This window comes from Fulmarus glacialis, unplaced genomic scaffold (assembly GCF_000690835.1).
Source record: "Fulmarus glacialis isolate BGI_N327 unplaced genomic scaffold, ASM69083v1 scaffold37951, whole genome shotgun sequence".
Lineage (NCBI taxonomy): Eukaryota > Metazoa > Chordata > Aves > Procellariiformes > Procellariidae > Fulmarus > Fulmarus glacialis.
The window spans coordinates 13,245-35,661 of NW_009191542.1; the positions used below are offsets into that span (position 1 = coordinate 13,245).

Consider the following 22,417-nt stretch of genomic DNA (forward strand, 5'->3'; position numbering starts at 1 on the left):
TGATACTTGCTCTGATTTGAGAGCATGTCTATATGCATGCATGTCTGTATGTTGAAAAAGGGATTATATTGATACACAAACACTATGTGCAATAAATTTTTTCTTGCATTGGTGCTCATTCTCTAAGCCTCATTCTGTCCAATGCACAGCATCAAACTACAAAACAGTTCAGTCTCCTCTCCTTCTCCATTCCTCTCAAATATGTGGCAGTAGAAACCATTTTACTTCACTATCCCTCTTTGATGTTATTACCACTTTAATTTTTTGCTTAGTGTCTCAGAACATTCTGCAGCTTTTCCAAGCCTCATCCCTGATTCAGCTTCATCAGTAGTCTTCAAATTACTTGTGGTAGTGAATTGTCTTCCTGTGATAGCCATTGCTGATATTTTTATTGCCTCTCAGAAAATCACTGAGTTTTAACCTTCCGTGAAAAGGTTTCTACCACAGAAGATGTGTCACAGCTAAGTCAGACATTTATAGTCTCAAGGACATACTGGATCATCTTGAAGTATTTAGCCAGGAGTCCATATCACAAAAAGAGACTTGCTTCAGGTAAAGAGGCTGTTCTGGAATGTGTCCACACACACTTTACATCGGTGGGGCTGGAAAAGAAGGCTTGCTTTCCTTACTCTGTCATGCATACTTGCAGTCTCAGGCATAGATGAGAAAAATCCAGTAGAGCTTGGAGACACAACTGCCCTCAACAGTGGCGGCTGCTTACACATGGTGTTTTGGAACACGGGAGAAATGCAGCAAGCAGTATTCTTCTCTCCCTCCCCAAATGCCCCAGTGATCTCCAGGAAAAGGCACCCTGTTTGTACTTAAGACAAGCTCCTATGATCAGTACTGACAGTGTCTCCAGGTGAATTACATCTAGTGTGGAGCTTTATTCTCGAAATTAGCAACCTTAACATTTTCTTGAATTCTTCATTGCAATTTCTCTGTTTTCATTCTGTCATGTCTTCAGTTGGGCTTGATTTCAGAGAAACTGTCACTGCTGAGACTTTGCAACAGCTTTCATAGGCCCAGATGGAGGGATGGGGAGCTTCCAATAAAGAAGTAACATGAAAGCACCCTGCCAGTTCCCAGCTCCGTGTCTTCCAGAGGGTCTTGAATCAAACTACTCTCATAGCTTAAGAACACGCTTCACTTTAAAAATTACTCCTTTCCACTACCAAGTGTAACATAATTATCCATGCATAAACTGGTGTACTTACAGTGAGGGCTTCATTCTTTGGACTGGGTCTGAACAAACCATTTTTACTCTCAAGAGGGTGTTCCATTTAATGTCATGTTACAACCATCCAGTATTTCTTGGGCAGTCTGAGTGCACTCCAAATTTGCCACAGAAAGTGGGAGATCATCACTTTGATTTGTTTCTTCATAGTCAGGTTCCAAAGCATCTTTGCAGCATGGGTTGCTAACCTGACAGAATTTCTACTTAGCATCCTCAGTTTCCTAGAAACTATAGATCTTTCTTGAAGCCAGCTGGAAGACTGGTTACACTTTTGAATCTCTTTTGAGAATTCCTTGGAAGTGGTGAAAACTATGAGGACAGGCTGAGGGAGCTGGAATTGTTTTATCACTAGAAGAAAAGGCTTAGTGGGTATCTTATCAAAGTAAATCCCTGATGGGTAGGAGTAATGAAAATGGAGCTGGTCTCTTCTCAGTGATTCCCAAGGGCAGGACAAGAGACAATGGCCACAAATTGGAGAACAGGAAAATCCATTTAAATGTAAGAAAAAACTTTTTACTCTAAGAGTGGCCAAACATCGAAACATTGCCCAGACAGGTTGTGGGGTCTCCATCCTTCAAGATACTCAAAACCTGCCTGAACAAGACGCTGACAACCTGCTCTAGGTGACCGTGCTTTGAGTAGTGGGGTTGGGCTAGATGACCTTCAGAAGTCCATTCCAACATCAGCTCTACTCTGCTTCTATGAAATTTTCATTGTTCCCTTACCCTGATTTTATCCTCATGCAGTTCGACTATTTTGCATCATCTTTTAAGTCTTAGGGCATTAATGGCTGCAATCATTGAACTGATAGTGTCAGTTACGTAATTTAAAATTTCTGGCATCTTGCAACTCAGGAAGAATTAACGAAAAATAGAATTAAAATAAATCCTGAAGGAAGTATCCAGCTGATTTTGTCATTCTTAATAGCAGAAGTCATTCTGGAAACAAACAAACACTTTAAACAATCTTTCATGAACTGTGAAGGGAAGGAGGGTATACTCTTCAGGGTCTCAGGAGTTTTTGTTAATTTCCTTTATCTTTAGCTATGTTCTCAAATAGACTCTTCAACATTCAGGAGTTCCACAGAAATTACTAGACGTTATGTGAGACAGTGTGAGAACAACTCTTTATGCCTTCCTTGAACCTGCTAATACATTTGCTTGTAGCTCAATATAACTGCAGTGGTAGAGAAGTTTTTATGGTTGCAGCCCATTGATTTCCTAATGAGATTAAAGTCATGAATCAAGAATGTCAGGAATGGCTAATTTCTTAATTCTTGCGTGGTTAAGAAGCTTCACACTGCCTAAGACACTGAAGCCACTCTCCATTCTTAAGGAATCCAACAATTCATTGCTAAAAGAAAGTCGTCTTATCATCGTTACCCAGTACTGTCAAGCCCTGGTATCTATGTAATATGTTTTCTTTATGTGCATTCACATATCACATACCAGCTTCTTTATTTCAAACTGCCTGTTCTTATTTCAGGACTTCACTGATTGAGAGCAACTGAGAGGAAGTAGTATACTTTTGCCAGTGTTGGGGACTATGCAGGTAGTCAGGGTTGGAGTGTTGGAAAGTACTATGTGGGTCCTGTAAGGGCAAAGAATTCTGCATCTTCTGCATTCCGTGTGTGACTGTTTATGTAGCTAATCCAACTCCAAGAAGATTAGATACAAGTAGGTAACTCCTTTTTTTAGAATCTGTGGAGTTTTTGTGTTAAAGGCTGAAGGAACACCAGAGTTTGAAATGGGTTCTTAAAATAAACATCAACTAGTAAAAATTACAAAAACATTCTATTTTTACAGCACAGAAAAGTTAATTCAAGGTGTAGAAGAAGATATTGAACATGAAAAGGTTGTAGCAGATGACATAATAAAAGACATGTCACAGGAAAATCAAGCTAAATATATGGAGATGAAGGCTGCAAATGAAAAACTCTCCCAGGTTGGTTTGTTTCATTGTACTTACCTAAAATGTTTCTCAATCTGGTTCTATTGGTTCCACATACAATTTCACTATTAAAGAGCTTGAGAATGGAGTAATACAATAAAAAAGCTTGCTGGTACCTTGATCAATTATAGAAGTGCCTGAAAAATAAATAGAGCAATTGACTAAAACCAAATACTTTGTCTTCTTGTATTTCTTATTTAAGAAGAAATAATGTTCATAATTTTCTTTTTAAATTTGGGGACTGACATGCAGATTTTAAAAGCCACTGTAGTGCTTAGATGTTTCGTCATGTGTAAAAAGCAAGCAAAAGGGAAAAACAACCCCAAGAATTTTTTTAGTTCACTTGAGTAGAAAGTTTTCTTCCTGTGTACAAAGCTGAATCTGACTGGGGTTTTTTGTTGTTCTTGTTGTATGTCTGAATGTATCAGAAAAATGAACTGGGCTTTGTAAAAAATTAGTGACTTCACTAATCCTAATGTTAACAAAAGCAGTAAGATTTCTAGGTTCTCTGGGATCATCTAGCTTCAGGCATACAGCCTTAGAAAGTTTCTCTGTATAGACTGTACAGAGAGATAGGCATCTTTTGAGGCCAGTGCTTCCCAGCTATCTTAGGATGAGCTGAATCACCAGTCAGGGCCTACCTGTCTCTTTCTGGACTATGAAGAAACTGTGGTGGCTAGTTCAGATTTTAAAATCTGACTTTAAACTTCTGAAGTAGAAATGATGATTTCCACACTCAGTACTGATTTTAAGAAAAATAGTGGAAAAAGAGCAAACAATTTTTTGGTTATAGCCCAACTGCAAAAAACAATGGTAAGAGTTTATTGGAAAAGTTGGATGCTGAAAAGTAGATATTATATCTGAGTTACTTGGAGAAGCTGGACACAGTCTTGTCTTTTAAATTTTTAAGAGCAACAATGAGATGTTTTACAGCATTTTGTAATACTAAGTTGCAGAACAAAAAAGTAATCTCATCAAGTAGTAATTTTTATCCGAATTTTGCATTTTTTTCTTCTTTAGGAACTGGTTGTTCAACAGCAGGAAAAAAATTGGACGCACTAAATGTAAAGGAGGAGGCTCTAAGAGCTGTATGTATAATAACAAGTGATCTCTGTACCAATCTTCGCTGTAGTGTAAAAAATAATACAGTAGAAAAATACCCATAATCTTTCTCCTTAAATTTTCAGATACTGTAGGATCATGCCCTACAATAGGAAGGCAAAGCTGCCTTTTTGTTTTCCACCAATAATTTCTAATCAGTTGTGGGTAAAAATTGTTTTTGCTAGATGCCAAGTACAAATTTTGATAGCAATAATGAGATTTCCTAGCTTTAGTTACTCAATGTGGTTTCAAATGTTTTGTGTGACATTTGATTGATTTGGAATTATTGTCTGAAATAAATGTGAAATCATCATTCACATCCTTCTTAAGGATTTGTGAGACCTGATTTTTCAATATGTTTTTAACTTTCAGGATGTGTGAGAATGATTTTCTTGTTCCACATTCCATTTCAAAAGCAACTGTCATTTGAAGCACGAAGTGGTACCTGCTAAGATATTTTTTATCCCACATACATACATAAACACACACTTCTAATACACTCTCATATTGCTAGATTGGGGAGAATTTTCTCATATTGGGTCTTTCATGGATAAAAGGTTCTATGAGCTGAAACATACAGTCGTTTATATTCAGAAAGTATGATTTTCAAATACTACTAGACATTTTTCCAGTCCTTTTGAATACTGTATAGTGTTTGTGATCCCCTAGAAATGATGAAGTAGTAAATCTACTCAGAAAATTGGCCTGAGGATGAACTCAAAAAGCAATAAGTAGCTGACTGGAATATTCCATTCCAGAAAATGCAAAATTGAGAATATGGATTGTAAAGTTTATTGTTTATACTGTCTCTGTACTGTTTGTAACAAACAAGCTTCACTTTCAATTATAGATAAGTGTTGCTTAAGTAAAACATAATTTCTGCAATGCTCTCTTGCCATCTGAAAACAGCTAGTAGGTGTTTGCTTTTCCCAACAGGAAATAGCACACTCCCAGGTGAAGCAGGAGGCTGTGCAGCTGTATGAAAAGCTCCATCAGCTCGAGGAACGTCGAGATCAAATGATTGCTGAGGATAAGAACATGGAATCTCCACAGGAAGAAAGAGAGAGATTACTAAAGCAGGCAAGAACATAAAATGTTATCATGTAAAAGGTTCTTTGAGTCAGTATTTTAACCGATGATAATATTTTAAAATAATTGGGTTTGAATCTTGCCTTTATTTGCTCTTTAAGCAGCACAAATCATCTCAAATTAAGAACAGTTAATGAATTGGCTGGATGGATGTTTCAGGTTCAGCCAAAGCAAAATTGGCACAGTCAGCTTTTCAACTGGTTGACTTGTTCCAATTCATCAATCATGTTGGTATGGGAAAACTGATTCTATTGAACAGTTCTATTACATAACTCCAGACAGTATCCTTGTGGGGTACTGAGCAGACGTACTAATCCACAAACAATTTAGTTCATTTACAAGGGTCTATGCTATGTTATGTAACTATCCATATATACTATATGGATTATTGGATGGAACGACATTGATAAGTGTGTCTGATTTTTAAATGTGTATTGAGAAAGCAGGAGAACATTTGGAAGTCATAACACTTAAGTCATATCACTTCTTCTCTTCAATGAAGAGCTACTGTTGGACAATGTGACAGCAAGTTTGTGATTTCATATGCTGAGTTTCTATTCCCTGTATACTAAATTAAGAAATCTTTTTTGATTTTTCCTTTTTTCATTTGTAGATTTTATTTCATATGTTAAAGTTGTTGTACTTTTTTTATAGGTTAAGGACGATAGTCAAGAAATAGCAAGCATGGAAAGACAGTGAGTAATCCCATTATACTGTTGCTACAAATTACATTTAGACCCTAAAGACAGATAGTTGAATTCCAACACATATTTCTATGGACTTTTAGAACATCACCACATTTTTGAGCCTCTGCTAGTGTTAACCTTCCAGAGAGAACGGAATATATCCTTCTGTTTCAGCTAAACAACTTTTATAGTGATAGGACACTTAGATCTGCATAATAAGATAATTCCTATCCTTATGAACATGCCTTAAGAATATAAATTGGTAATAGCACTGACACAAACTTCTTTAAGGCTGAAGAAGACATTCATCCGTAAGAGCTACTCATCTGGGACATTTATGAAGTTGAGCCTACATTACGCTGCAGTCACATTTTGAAGAGTTAATGTTTGTTATGTGTTCTTAAAACCTAGGAGTTACAAAGTTGCTTACAGAAAGTTCAATTCTAAAGAGTAACAGGGCATTGCTTCTTGATTCTTGGGTACTGGACCTTTCTGAAGATTTGCCAGAAACTGTGGTAAATGTTACAATAAATAGTAATGTACTAGGGGGGAAGATAAAACAGTACAATATTTCTGTGATTTTGAGCCTTTTGATTTCTCTTTCTTTACAGAAAATTTGAGATAATTCCTGAAATCTCCTCGAAACAATTTAAAATTGTTCTAAAAAGTATTCCAAACTGTAATAATTGGTTAGTTTTTAATGCGTTGGCATCTTTGATTGGATAATAAGTTGATTAACAGAATTTTTTGAAAGAAACAATAACAGAGACTTGTGTTTGAGCATTTACATAGAAATGTTTTTAAGGTAATTTCCTTTCTCACTTCAATTGATTATGTAACACAGTGTTTTACTTGGCAACTTCTTAATGAATTTTAGTGAACACGTAGGTAATTTTTAAGGAATACACTTCCTTGTTGCAGTTTACCAAGTATGTTGTACCTCTGCAAAGCTGTATAGCAACCAGCAGAGGGACCAGTTGAGTAAGTTAAGAACTACTGATGACTCAACAAAAAATGTTTTTAATAAAAAGGACAAGTACTTATATTTAATAGATATAGGGACTAAAGTGACAGACGCTTTACATATACCTTTTATAATAACACCAGTCCTCCTGATATTCTTTTGGGTTTGATAAACTTTGGTATTTTGGTTTGGTATTTTTATTCTTGATTTTTCTCTCCATTTTTGTCTGACAAAATAGGTATTTTACAACACATTTTTAACCTGGGATTTCATTATCATTTGTCAGGCTGACAGAAGTAAAAGAAAAAACAAACCATTTTAAAAAGGTAATTCAACGACTTGATATGGATCTGGAGAATCATCAAGGTAATATGTCTGGAGTTGTAGCAGGCTATGCAGAGCTGCATCTGTTCATATTATAACACATATTGTTATGGACATTTGTTGTTTGAAACTTTTAGGCTTATGCAAATGTCCATTATTCACCATCAGAAGAAGGGTTTTTGTCTAAGGGTGCAGGCTTCTTTTTTCAGATGTGAGAAATAGGGAGTACCCACTCTTAGCGGCGCATTCATCAAGTTCATACTGAGTAATAAAACTATCATATAAAATAATAGTACAGCTTTTGTGTACAGGTTTTGTGTCCCAATTTTATTTTTAGGGCTACTTGAGGAATAGAAGTTTCTTTTACTGGAAGCATTGGAGAACCAGCTTAGCTTTACAAAAACTTTTATTTATTTTACCTTTTACATGATCTGATATACTGTCAGTGAATGTGGGATTGAGAATGTTTAATAATAATGTGTAAGTAGACAGAATTCAGTACTATTTTTATCTGTCTTTGAAACTTCTTGGGTTGATCTTTGCAAGAAGAGTTTGAGAGCTGCCTAGAAATGGCATTAGCTTAGAAACTTACCTCCAGCAAACACCTGCTGTAGTACAATAGGCTAGGTTAGGTTGGGATTTGTCCTAGCACTGGAAGTTACGGTTCTGAAGGAAGTAACTTAGTATGAGCATAGGCCCTCAACAGCTGGGGAAGATTCTCCTTAAAATGGAAATTCATCCCATGGAAAACTTTCTTCTAATTATACGGGATCTTGTTTAGATAGGAGTTACATAAATATGTGCATACATTCTGGAAGACTTTATAACAAGTTATTTAAATTCTATAGGACTTATGAATTAATGTGTTTGTGTCCTTTTTACTTTATACCTATTCTCAGGCAATCAGCGTAAAATTCAGCTGTAAATTTCTTCAACAAATATTTCTAAAATTGACCCTAAGCAAATGTTTGATACATTTGTTTCTCATCTTTTGCATTACAAAATATTTCATATTTCTCCAGATACTTCATTATTTTTGTGCAAATAATTTATTAAGACTGTTTCATTAGCTTCCTTGTTTCTAGATAATATCATTGCCAACTTCACTATTCTGCTTTAATTTTTCCTTTTTGTTTGGCTTGCAACTTTTTTTTTTTATCTTTGGAGAAATGCAGAAGGTAAGCAATGAGTTGCTTTTCACATTTTATAGTTAGGTTTACACACAGAATCATTCATTGCTGGACTGTATGTCTTTCACTGTTTTTAGAAAAAGACCTCTGTTGAATAAGAGGGTTTAAAGCATATGTAGGAGAAAGCACATGCTCTCTGTCAATGTATCAGAAACAGTCAGGATATTCAGAATAAAGTTACCTTGTGGTATAATATAGAGGGAATTATACCTGTTGGTATAACATAGAGGGAATAACAAAGATATTCATAAGGAGTAGCTTTAAGACACAGCAATCTAAACTCCCAACTTCTCTAGTGAATAGAGAGAGAATCCCGGAGGACCGTTCATACTTCTGCTCTAAATCAGCATCTCGGTGTGTCCTTGAGATTCCTGTCCTCCCTCCCTCCCTCCCTGGTCAGCTTACTTCTGGCTCTGTATTTAAACTGTTTATTACAAAGCATTCCCAAAACTTCAACTTCTAAAGTTTTTTAGTTAAATTTAAGGTAAAATAGCCAATAAAAAAAAAATTACAATTAAGGATTTTTTGAATGTTTCAGGATTAATATTTCAGTTCTGGGAACATTTTTGAGCAGGAAAAACAAAATAAATAGAAATAACTATTTTTAGTTTTCACGTAAGAAAATCTAAATGAGTAAAAAATTCACCCATTTATTATATGTTCCATATATTAGCAGTTGCCTTTAACTGATTAGTCAAAATCAACATTAACTCATAATGGAGTAGACTTAACACTTCATAAATTGCATGAGAGGCTAAGTTATTGGTGTAATAATGCCATATTTTAAAGAAAACTTCTCTGTAAAGACATTTTAAAGGTTGTGGTCTTTATTTCAAACTTTTTTTTTCTTTAAATACTTGGCAGATCACGTACTTTACTGTTTCATGGCTCACTGTAACTAGAATTTTTAAGAGTAGAACAGACTGAGTTATTAAGTATTGAAGGCTTGCCTTGCAAAATGAAAGAGAGAGTCCAGCAAGGAACAAAGCCACAGCTGCAAGGAAGCTGAAGCAGAATCATAGTCCCTTAGGGTGTTCGTATTGTTTGTATATACTAGATAAAAAGGAAAGCATGGGGGTGTACAAGAAAAAAGACCTGGAGAAATTTGCTTGCTAAGTTATAGCTGTATGTACTTCATTCTTTTTCTCTGTGTTCTTTAAAGTTACAAGATTATGCTGAAAATTTATCAATGACCAAGACTCAAACAATTAAAAATTTAGATGTTTGAAACTTAAAATTATTCTTAGGAGCTGAATTGTCTCATCTTCTTGAAACTTGTGACAAATATATCAAGTCTTCCACTTTACTAGTACATTTTAATTAATTAAGGGCTATTTATAATCAGTAGTTGGATTTAAAGATGGAGTGAATTATGTATTGTATGTTATTCGTTACTCCTAATGCTACTATAAAGAATGCGTATGGAAATGTTCTTTTAAACTTAATTGTAGAAAGCTTTCTGTGCATTTTATTTTCCTATACCATTGCTTGTACAGTTTTCCTGTTTGTTTCCCTGAGATTGTCACACTGTTGTTTACAAGCTGCGTATCCATATGAAAGTCCATTCTTATATGTGAAAGTGCCATTGAAATGGCCCATATGTTAGAGAGCTGCAGAAAGTTTTAACTAACCATGGTGCCCAAATAAATATGCAAAAGCATTTGTTCCCTATTATTGAAATTCACCTGACTTCAGAAAAATCCTATGAACTTCCTTTGTTCAAACCAAGTATTTATCCCACTCTTATTTATCAAAAATTCTAACCTCTAAAAGGTTCTAAAAATTGCTTTGAGGCTGATTTATTAAGCTAAATATATTTTTTTTTAATATAAAAGTGTGTATGACAGAGTCAGTTGAAGTGACTACATTAAATGACATGGGATGAGTCCTGTATTTTCTAGGCATGTGGGCATGTAGAATTTTTATTTTTAAAACTGACATTTTGCCTACCTAAAGGAATCCAGGACTGAGACAATATAAAGTTAAATCAATATTACATCTCTTGCAGGAGAGGAAAATTGGAAATACAAGGAGCTGAAGAAGAGGGAAGAAAGCATGGACAGTAAGTTGTCTAATATACTTTAATTAGGCCAATTCCACTTAAATACAGGTTTTCTTTTATTGTTAACACTCAGTTAATTTAGAGCTGAAAAGAACTGATATCCTGATCTTTGCATAAAGTTTCTGTGATCTACCTCAGGACAAGATAATTGATATCTTAGGACTTATAGGACAGTCAAAAATATTTGGAGCATCTTTCAAGGCTTTTCATCAAACATTAAAGGTCTTAGGAACACAGCTTTATGTTATGAAAGCAAGGCTGAAATTAATTTTAAGATTAATTTAAATTAAAGATATATAAAGCCAGCTGTTCAAGTCTGATTAAAAGCTGAACTTCAAAATATACAAGCATAGGCATCATGTAGTTCTTTAAAATTAAGGCTTTTCATATCTGTTTATTCAAGGTGAATGCTACTAAAGCCTTCTTCCGTATTAAAAGGTTCTAATGTTGTAGAGACCTCAGCAGCAACTAACAGAGGATGAAAACAGAACTGTTTTTGAAATATACCCTATTGCTAGTATACTGTAGCAGGCAGCTTGTAAAGAAAGTTGGTCTGTTACTCAGCAAAAGGGGAAAATGATCAATAAATATGCCAGAAAGGCCAAAGTATATAATACCTTTTTGTAACAGTGTTCTCTAAAAATGTTCAGTACAACTTATGGCTAGCATGATACTGAAAGAAAGGTCTCTGACAATAAGGAAAGGTGGATAAGAGCGTACTTAGAGAGCTTCTGCATTTTCAAATTACCTGATTTCCTGAGAGGCAGAAGGGCAAAAGCTCGTTTGATCTTGATTCTCAGTACGAATACAGACCCCAATGAAATTGGGGCCTCATGATCCTTCTGACTTTTTGGGTTTTGTTTCTGTTTCTGCCCTTCATCAGAGGATATTGATGCAGTTGCAGAGCTGTTTGAGATTAACTGAGAGTTTTGGGGGAACATGCAGGAATCTTAAAGATGGGAAAAGAGCAAATATGGTACCTGTCTTGAAGAAGAGCAGCCAGGGAAAGATAGACCAGTCAGCTTAGTACCAACTTCCAGAAAGATTGTGAAAAAAATAAGGAAGGAAACAATTTGTGAACATTACAGAAACAGGAATATGGACAACACGAGTATTGATTTGTCAAGAACAAACAACTGATTTCCTTCTTTGACAGAAAAATATTGCAGAATAAGGGAAGGAGCAGCAGATGATGTGTACTTTGACTTCAGTACATCTTCTACTGTGTCTTGTGTTCTTAGACGCAAGCTAGGGAAATATTGTCCATTATTAACCTATAGTGTGCACTTGATTAAAAAATTATTAATTATGAAGGATTCACTGCCAAGATGGAAGAATGTATTGCGTAGAGTTTTGCAGTGTGTTGGATGTTCAGGTTAGTCAATATTTTTATTAATCAGTTGGATGACAGGAGAAAGAGTAAATACATAGTTTCACAGAAAATGCTACATCGGAAAAGCTGAAATCATGTTGGAGGACAGGGTTAAACTTTGAAATACTTCTGGCAGATTAGAAATTAAGAACAAAAGGTTCAAAAAGGATTAAGTGTAAGTTTATACAGAGTAACAGCAAAAAAACAGAATAGGGAGCAGTTTGTTAGGCACGGCGCTGTGGTATGGCTTAGAGTTACAGTGAAAGGCAAAGTGAACGTGGCTTAGCAGTATCATACTAATATGGAAGAGAAAATACCACAGCACTAGGTATACATAGGAGTGTAATTTGTCAGACACATGAAGTAATCTTGTTCTCTGTGCATTGAGGAAGGCTTCAGTTGCAGTATTAGTTCTGCACATAAAGAAAGAGGTTGGCAGTTCTGAAGAGAGACTGATGAGGGATGCGGAAAGCATGACCTGCAAGAAAATATTGAAGAATGAGTCTTTTATTTTAGAGAATTTATGACAGTCGTCAAATGTGTAAAAAACCTGTTTCAAATAGTAAGTGAATAATCTATCTCTGCATATACATGGAGGATAGAAAAGGAGTAATACACAAAAAATTGCAGAAAGATTTCAGGTTGGATATTTAAAAAAGCTTTCTAACATTAAAACTCACCAAGCGTTGGAATAGATTGTTCAGGAGGATTGTAGAGTATCTATCATGAGCTGTCTGTAAGAAGAGTATAGACAAACAGCTGAATTACTGACATACTGACAAGTTGTTTTTGTCCTGGAGCAAGTGAATTAATTAGATGACCTCTTGCAGTCTCTTCCATTCAATTTTTTATGGATCTGTGAAACACATAGGGCTCAAATGAAACAAGGTCAGTAAGACAGGTGTGATAAAAAGGAGAGTTGCTTGCAGAAAGATAATGAGGTGAGATGTAAATATGGACCTTACTTAATGTTTCTAAATAAATTCAAAGAAGATTTGAAAAAAAAAAAACTAAAAAGGTCCAGAATGCCAAAGGAGCAAAACACTAGTCAAATCATATAGGTACGATTCTTAGGTCCTAATTCCACTGTTTCGGGCTTATTTTATAGAATTACATATTTGTGGATGTAAAGTGCTTTAGTTTTGTTCTCTTGTTTCACATTTTTGAATATGTGAGAATGCTTTTCTTTCATGAAGGTGGTTTTGTTTCACTCCTGTGTCTTCCCTACGTATGTGCTTTGGAAGATTCAATATCTTCATTGCCTACAGCTTCCTTAGAAGCAAATAAATAGGTTTATAAGGATATTGCAATCAACTTATTTGAGACCTTTTGCTAAGATGCATCAAAGGCCATGGCATCATCTGTTATGTTGAAAAGAAGTGGTTCAGACCCCCAGAAGAGACAGATGTTAATGAAGCCTTTGCTCACTACTAGAGCACTAAACAGTTAAATGTGATTGAAAGTTTTGTGTTAGGTTATCTGAGTGATTCTCTTTGTAAAAATTACCCTTAATTTTTTAAACAAAAAAGGAAAGAACAGGTCCAATGTTTTGAACACAAAACATTAAGTGAGAATTTCAACACTATTGCTTTCCTTGCTGCCCTTTCCCTTACTTCTGTTGTCCTTAGGTATTTTCTTAGTGTAGAAAATTCCTGTCTGTATTTCACAGCAACGGATGGTATGAAATATCCAGTAAGTTCCCATTGACGAAAGAGCTCTTTTTGGAGCTGTCATTGTTGCTCCTCTTGTTAAAGTATAATTGTATTATCTTTAAGATAAAACAAGACAAGTTCATTTGAAGGAAAAGAACATCACAGAGAGAAAATAAAACTTCCTTTTCTGAGGGTAACTTCATTTGCAGCCTCGGTACTGGAGAAAAACAGACCTGGCAATGGTCTTATTCAGCACTTGGGACTTGACTAGCTTTTTTCAATTGCAGGCTGTTTAAGCTTTGGTTTTAGCTATGTTTCTGGTTACTAGTTCACAGCAGTGTTGGTAAAAGGTAAACTTTCTTACATTCTTGCAAAGTACTGTTCTCTACAGTTACTAGTCAGTGGCAGATGGACCGAAACTTTATTTCAACTTTTTGAGCCAACTGAATCTGCATCAGAACTAGTCATTATTTTTAGCAATCAGCTGTGCACCTTACAAGTGTGTTGTCTAATGCCATTCATTGACCTCTAAGAATTCCAAGTGTCTTTCATCCTGAAATCTGTGCCTCAGAGACAGTCTTTGTTCTATCTTAGTATTGTCCCCTGACTCAAATAATGCACATTTTCCCCTCTAAAAGTTTTAGAAGCTGTACTCTGTGAAGCATCTCTGTTAACTCTTTCATGGACAGCATTGCAGATGATGTCGGATATTACAGTAGTTTTCTTATCCATAAATGTTTTATCAATAAAGAATTTTAAAATGAGGTATTTTTAAAAAATCCTGGATGCTCTGGGATCTAGTCATTCCTAATCCCTTCAGGATTTGTCAGTAATTCCATTAAGTATTTCCCCCTGTCTTTTTTCTCTCTTCCCAAATAATCCATCTTGAATCTACTATTATCTAATCCTTCTTGCTTAAACAAGCACTTCTCCCCTTTTTCATCCAGCTATAAAGTTTGCAAACTCTTACATTTCCTGAGTGCTCCTGTGTATATAAGCCATGTTTCAGGAGGAGACCCAACAGGAGAGGGATGATTATAACTTATAGCCCTAGGTGGCATCTTGATGAACCTCTGACTTCCATGTGATGGGTCCAGCACTTTTTTTTCAATATTATCTGTCACCAGGAATACAATATAGTATGCCTAGGACACAAATACAGAGTGCATACCACCATTAAAACTGTCTAATGTCAGATTCAGTTGGATACTTACTAGAATGAACATAAGTTAGAGATGTAGCAAAGGGACGTCATACAGAAAGACAGAGATGATATGAGGTCAATATTGGTCTCAGGTCCTTAGCAGTGTTTGGCATTTAGTCCAGGCCATTAGAGATAGTGAAGTCACCTGTTTCCTTTATTTAGTAGCCCATTTTGATAGTGTTCAGAAAAATGAAGACCAACAGCTGCTGAGACAAGCATTCAGAAAGGTGTCAGAAATGAGGGTGATGAAACTCCTTTCCGATTGGGTGGCAACCCTCACCTAAACAGTGTCCAAGACGGTGGTGACCTCATGTCATTAATCAGTCAAATATGTGTCTCTGGAAAAACTGTCTTCTTTTTCATTCCAACCCATAAATTGACAAGTTTCAAGGACTCTACCACCTGTCTCTTAAGTAAACTATTAATCTTAAAGTAACCTGTCTGAAACTGTACAGGTTATCAATTTAATACAAAGTTTTGACTGGAGACGACAAGGGCTTGTGCTGTACCCATGCAAATAGCAGCCTTTTTTATCACGTTTGTTGATCTCTAGATTTTCTTGAGACTTTTGAAGACGTGAAGAATCAGGAATTGGAACGAAAGACCCAAACAGAAGCCAACATTGTTGCACTCCTGGAGCACTCAAGCAGGGTAAGTGCATTTCCCTCCTCCTGTGGCAAGCTAGGAGTTTAGAAACATAGAGCAGGAGAATGAATGGATAAAGAAGGATGGTGATTTTTATATATTATCCAGTCAGTATCTGCATAATAATCTCTCAAGAGGATTAAACATTAAACCATGTACAGCTGTAGTTAAAAAAAAAAAAAAAAAAAAAAAAGATTTGTTTATTTTCTCTTTATTTCTGGGGAGTTTTGAATATTAAATAATACTTGTGACCAGAACAAAAGAAATGTTAGTATAATTGCTGTAACTCATCATCATTGCTATAATGAACATTATTCCATTCATGATAAACATTTCAGAATACTGCAAATAAAACTACTGCAATATTTTGTTTACCTAATGTCTGCAAATCTCAGTTTATGGGTATTCTGTCTCTACTATTACGTAACTGACAATATTCCAGTCATCTCTCTGATCTGCTAAAATTATGTCTGGAATGCTCTGCTGTGGAATATTTAATGTAAACACTTTAGAAATTGTTCCCATTTGCAGTCTGCCATTTTTTTGCACTTTCAAAACATTTTTCTTCTAACATTTTTGGTTTCCGTGGAATTTTTTCTTACAGAAATCTTTCAGCTGAGTAATACTTTGATTATATCATCACTTTAATTGTCTTCTAACTCTTTCGGTATGGCATACCATAAGGTGTATTTTAGGCAATGACACTTACTTTAGAAGAGATCGATATGGCAACACAGTTTATACTTGCTGCATTTTTGTTTCATCTTCACTGGCCTGTCAGTACATCTTTTATCAAAAGTTGGCAGAATAAAAATCGTTCACATTTAAATCACTTCAGAGTATTTCCAGTATTTTCAGTCTTTGTAGTAGAAAAGCCAAATAATAGACAATGTACTAGGACAGGAGAGTTTTTTATTTGTCCAGTTACCATTTGTTGTTTCAAAGATACAGCATGTTTACATTATTGTTATTGGTAACACACAGAATGTGAATCGTATGAAACAAATATCATCTGTTACCAATCAAGAGCTGAAGATTATGCAGGAAGACCTCACTTTCAAATCAAATGAAATGCAGAAATCACAGAGCACTGCTAGGAATCTGATTACAGGTGAGATCAGCAATGAATTTTCAAATTCATTCCTTAAAAAAATTAAAATTACCTGAGTTGTTACACTAATAACAAGTACAGGATCAGTGATCTCCAAATATTAAAATACAGCGGCAAATTGACAGATTGAAACTCTTGTGGGTAACAAGTCATTTATATTCCTCAGGGGTATTTCACTTACTATTATCAGCAAATGATCAGCTTACTTGCACAGATACACATTAAACAGATGTATTTTAATACAGGGGTACAAAGTTCTTTGAGCTAGAAGTTTGACTTTACTAATATTCACCTCAAAATAAACGTTTTTCACAATCTTAAAATAGCGTTTAATAAATTGAAGTAGAGACTTCCACAGTTACCTAACCATGTATTATTTGTAAATGTAGTTCTTAGTATCACTTAATTATGGTTTGTGCTTTTCTAAAGGGGTATGTACCATGGGAGAATAACTGGCAACAACAGCGAATAGCTCTCAAATTCTCAGGCTTTGATTCTGCAGAGTGAATATTCATTTTGACTTCATTTTGGAAATACTCAAATACTTAAATTTAAGTGTAAGAATCTGCAATATCTTGCCTGTAATTTCAAAAACCAGACAGTATTTTTCTTTCATTTCCGTAACAAGTATCTATTTAGTTCTTTATTTGCACTGTTTACAGTGGAATTGTTCTCATAATTCTAAGCCTTTGCCAACATCATTATTGGTTCAGCAAGCCTTTCCTTGTTTGTTTGGCTGAAAGGAAGGGGCAGGAATTAAGAACTATAAATCATTTTGTTAGAAGGCTATTACGTGCTGTGCTTGGTAGTAATTTTCAAAATAGGAGCCTGTGTTATAACTTCAAAGTAGTTATGTGCAAATAAGAAGTTGTTATGCGCAAAATGTTACAGAAACTGATTGTTTTGCTGTATGTTTGAACATTGAGTGTTAGCTTGACTGCAAATACTCGTTTTGCAGTTCTAGTGTAGTTTAAAAAGCTGAGCCATACATTACAAGTTCAAAAATGACTTTTTGTTTTTTTGTGTAAGCATCAATTCTTATTACGTTACAATATAAGGATGTTCCAGAAGCACATAGTGCTATAGAGACATTATTGAAAGACATAATTCTTTCTTCACAAGGGGAGAGAAGGAAGTTACAGTACATAATTTTCAGCAGATCATTTAAATGATTCGTAAGTAAACTTCTGAAAGCAAGGAGTCACAGATACTGTAATAGATAACTTAAGATTCTTTCAAAAATACAGTGAATGTTCAGTTTGCACAGTTAAAGTTCTTCCTAACCCTTGAATTATAGCACAGTCATCTTCAGGATTGTTTTGTTGTGATTAAAAGCTGGATTTCCATATTTTCTTGCCAAAACAAAGATATAAAAAGTCCACCAACAGAACCCTTAAAAAAAAAAAAGAAAAAAAAAGAAAAAAAAAAGGAAAAAAAAAAAGGAAACCATGAAGAGTAAACAAAAGTGCTGATGGCATAGTTTCCCAAAAACATTTCCCTGGGTCACTGTAGTTTGGTCTGAGAGTTTGCTACAGTGTACACACTGCCTGCTAGACGCTGCAACTTCATGGCGTATCAGAAGGAACTGGGCTGCATCCTCTTCCTGTCTCTTCCCCTAGAGAAGTTCTGAGGTTTTTTGGTTTTGATTTTTTTTCACTGATGCTGTTGCTGGATAAGGATAAAATTCACCCCTTCCAGTTTCTTCCCTTTTCTCCAGAAAGTGTGAATGGATAGGAGTAGTCGATTGCTGTCTCACCATAGTTTTTATCAGTATATAGATAGAACAGTCTAAGAATCCTTTCTGGCTTTTTGGCATTTATGTTGTTATTACTCTTTACAGGTAAAATAAATCCCAATTAGTCAACTATGTATTATTTTAAAATAACAAAATATAAATATTAGAACAACTATATAAAAAGCAAAAATGCTGTGATTAGGTCTAAATAAATCCTTAAGAAAATCTAAAGTTGTTCTCTGCTATATCTCTCCAATTTGAAGTATTTTTATTTCATAATTGTATTTTTTACTGTTTTTAATGTTAAAGCCCTAATTTATTGAGGTCCATTAAGCATTTGTCTGTCTTTAAACCACAGTGCCGTAGGAACAAGAGAAGTAGAGCTGTGGTCTGTTCAGTCGTGTCTTAGGATCTGACATTGACCAATATCAGGAACCAGTGAAACTATAGGCAGTTATTAAATATTCTAGACACGGGGAAAGTGTTTTCTTAAGCCCTTTAGGGTGGAAGGCAGAATAAACATTGGATCACAGACATGCAATGCAGTTCCAAACCTTTTATTTTTAAACGCTTCTTTTTAGTAGTATGGAAATTTTTCGTATTTATATAAAGGCTCTTTGTGCTTACAGGACCCTTTCAATCTTGCCTTATGGAAGTGTGTTCCTCAGGATAATTACATATTGTACACAAAAATCTTGGCTTGCCTTTTTTTTATTTTGAGGTTCCTAAAGAAATCACCAAAGCACTCTGTAATAAGCCAGAAATGTTGATTAAAGCTAGTATTTCACTCTAAAAAATGAGTATATGGCATAAATACACAAGAGGAGAGATGAGTACCAAAATCTTTCTATGACGGGGTTTTGATCAGGTGAGATTTTCCCAAATAATTCCACTAAGGAAACCGTAGTTTTTGGAGAGGTGAACTCTCCCTCTGCCACATATGCACATCCACTCCCTTCTGCCATAAAGATCTATACTGCCTGGGTTAAGTTGGGGGAAAAATTTCCTACCCTTTTTCCAAGTGATCAGTACAAATCTGACTGTGTGAGCAAAATATACAGTCTATGCTGAGAGGAGTTTCTTTGTGCTGTCTCATCCCTCCCAATAGCCCACTTTTCCTGATATTTTGGAATGTAGAAAAAAACCCTGCATTATTTGAATCATTCTTCCGAGTTAGACACAGCTCTGAAACATTATGTAGCCGCCTGTTTAAATGTTCAGGAACATGAAGAAAATGCAATGACAAGGTTGCATGTCAGCAAACCATCCAAAACAAGTCTAGCCACATCTAGTCCTTCCACACTCAGGGCGGATAACTTGACCCCAAAATTGGCTCGAAGTGTATTTTTTATTTAGTCTGTCTTTATTGTGTCCTCTCTTAAGCATCTCATGTCTGAACAGTTTCAGTCTTTACATCTCTCTTCATATAAGAATCCGTCCATACTTCTAACTCCTTTAATTATACTCCTGTATCTCTGTTGCTTCTTTTTAGTGGACTGTCAGAAGTAAATGCTGTGTATTGTAGCACATGCTCATTTTGTAAGCTATGGCAGTTCTTATTCTGGGGAGATATGGAAGTGTTTTCCTGTACAGAGTGAATGTTTAAAGCAAATTTGGCTATTTACTCTCATAAAACTAAGTCTTATCATATACAAGCAATATAAATAAAAACAACATGATGCTAAAAAACTAACAAAAATGTATTTTTAAAATTGTCTGCATTATTGCAGTCAACTTTTTTTAAGTATCACCACTGCTTTAAGACTTGAAATTGACAGATGCTAGAAGCAACTTTAACAGTAGAAATACCACACTGTGATAGAGAAAATCACTGCATTTTCATTATTTTCACTTACGGAGTATAAAACGGTAGTTGTAATATAGGAGTCTGACTTATGGGATGATTGTGAAGATCACTTTTTTTTCTTTAATTCCATTAACATTCTCATGGATATCAAAATCAGAAAGATATCCAGGAGCTGTTTGTATTGCTTAAGTATAGCACAAACCGTTTTATATATTGGGCAATGTATTACGAAATAAAACGTATTGTTAATTAGAGATTGTGTATCTGGTGATCTAGAGAGTCAAAAACTGCAGATGGACCTACAGAAGATGGAACTTCTGGAGGGCAAGATGGTTGATGAACTGGCTTCTCTTAAAGACAAAATTGAACAAACAAAAACGGAGTTGGAGGTCTACAATAATTTGCCAGCTCTGAAAGCATTAGGAGAAGAGAAGAAAAAGGTAATGAAAGGAATGAAACCTTGGATTATGCAGAATTTGGGTGGTTTTGAGCACCTAGTGGATGGGAATCCACGTCTATGACTAGGAATCCTGACTGAAAGCTGAAAACTGGGCTTGCACACCAGTGCAAATGAATCCAAATGCTCCCCTGCTTATATATGTGACTTATTAATTGGGTATATGTACCAGGCTATCAGCTGGATACCTTCCACAAAATTTCCCATTCATTTTAGTGATTCATGTGAACTTTTCTGCTGTAACTTATGACTACCCATAAGTTTGAATTTAGCAATCTAACCACAGAACCCAAACAAAAAAGAAAAATCTATTCTGCGTGTATTTGCTCTAAGACAAACTCCATCTAGAGCGCTTCCTATTTCACATGTGACAAATTTCCTACTAATTCTTAACATCAGCATTCCCACTTGTGCTGATATAGTATGGTCTAAACCTACAACTTGGTCATAACCATTGAATATCATCTTTAGGACAGAGCATGCATTGCTAGAGAAAAGCCTTATGAATTCTTTATGCATATGATCTTGTTCTGAAAGGAAGAAAAAGTAGCATTTTGAAAGCTATTAAAATAATTTGTCTGTAGCCCATAGCACATGAACTCATCCATTAATCCGTTTGTGTTGGTTTTTTTCCAACTAGAGACTCCAGAATGATAAAGAAAAATTAACAAAACGTAGCCATGCTTTCAAGAAAATAATGGAACACTTGAATACAGAGTATGAGACACTAAAGAGAGAGCTGCAAGAGAATGAGACACATTCTCAGGTATAGGTCAAGCTACATATTATTTCTTCAGTTGTTTCTATTGCAGTTTCGGTTTTCTCATATACATGAAGCGTTGTATGGACAGAAACAGTTTATTCCTTCTCAGGGAGTTTTCAAAGTTATGTGTTATCAATGCATAGCCATATTTTCGGTTTTGAAACAGGAGTTAATATCGTGCCAATAAATTTCTTGTAAGCTTTGGATTTCAAAGTTACTAGGCAGAGCTCTTTCTGAGCTTAAAAATTGTGCGAATCCTTTGCTTAAGTTTTTGTACTAATCTTGCTCAGAACTCTTCCCCCTTTTGCCTTTCCTTTGCTTGCGGAGTTTTGAGGACCAACTTAGAAAGAAACTGCAGGAAGAAAAAGTCACTACTAATTAGATAAGATCCCTTTTACTTTTAAAGTTATGGTGGTAAGTTTTTTCTTGCAACCTATACTATTAATTCCATTTCCCTTTTTCCAATCCTTCTGCTCCTTGCAAACCACTGATGTTTTAGGGTTTGTTCAGACTTCTTTAAACACAAGGAACTTCAGTATATGAGTATATTTACATTTACATTTCAAAAGTGAATGAGGAAAGATGATATTTATAAACTCGAGCAGCTTTGATTCTTCCATTGTAAACACCCATAAATTGCTGTCATTTTGGCAACAGAACTTTACTGGCATATAGGTTTGGATGCACAGAAGGAAAATGGATAATCTCAAAATAAGCTGAAAAATGGAAATTGACTGTTTTCTCTGCATTTCTGGTTTTTGTTGTTTCAGGTTGTTGAGATCTTTGTCCTTTAGAACTGTTACTTTTTTCTAATTCAGTTAAAAGCTGAAGATGATATTTGTACATGTGTAAGTTAACTTTCTTCTGGAATGAACTTTATGGATTGGATGAGAGAGCATAGCTTGAAATGAGGAGATATGCGTATACACTCGTAGCATATGATCATTGTGGGCTAACTCTAGGGTGATAATATAAATTCCCAAAGCTGCATGCCAAAGTCTTCAAGACTTCAGATATTGCATATTTTTTATGCAAGATCAGATTCTTATTCCTAGAGATTATGTAAAT

General features: G+C 35.2%; 1 protein-coding gene across 1 annotated transcript in view; it reads left to right on the plus strand.

Annotated features, from left to right (window-relative positions):
- IFT74 (intraflagellar transport 74) overlaps positions 1-22,417 on the plus strand; it is a 38,703-nt gene that overhangs the window by 12,607 nt on the left and 3,679 nt on the right. The window contains 11 exon segments of the mRNA XM_009586737.1: positions 3,043-3,181; positions 4,208-4,231; positions 4,234-4,275; positions 5,225-5,368; positions 6,032-6,072; positions 7,314-7,393; positions 10,550-10,603; positions 15,385-15,482; positions 16,461-16,587; positions 20,406-20,569; positions 21,227-21,352. Of these exon segments, the coding sequence (XP_009585032.1) occupies positions 3,043-3,181; positions 4,208-4,231; positions 4,234-4,275; positions 5,225-5,368; positions 6,032-6,072; positions 7,314-7,393; positions 10,550-10,603; positions 15,385-15,482; positions 16,461-16,587; positions 20,406-20,569; positions 21,227-21,352 (1,039 nt within the window).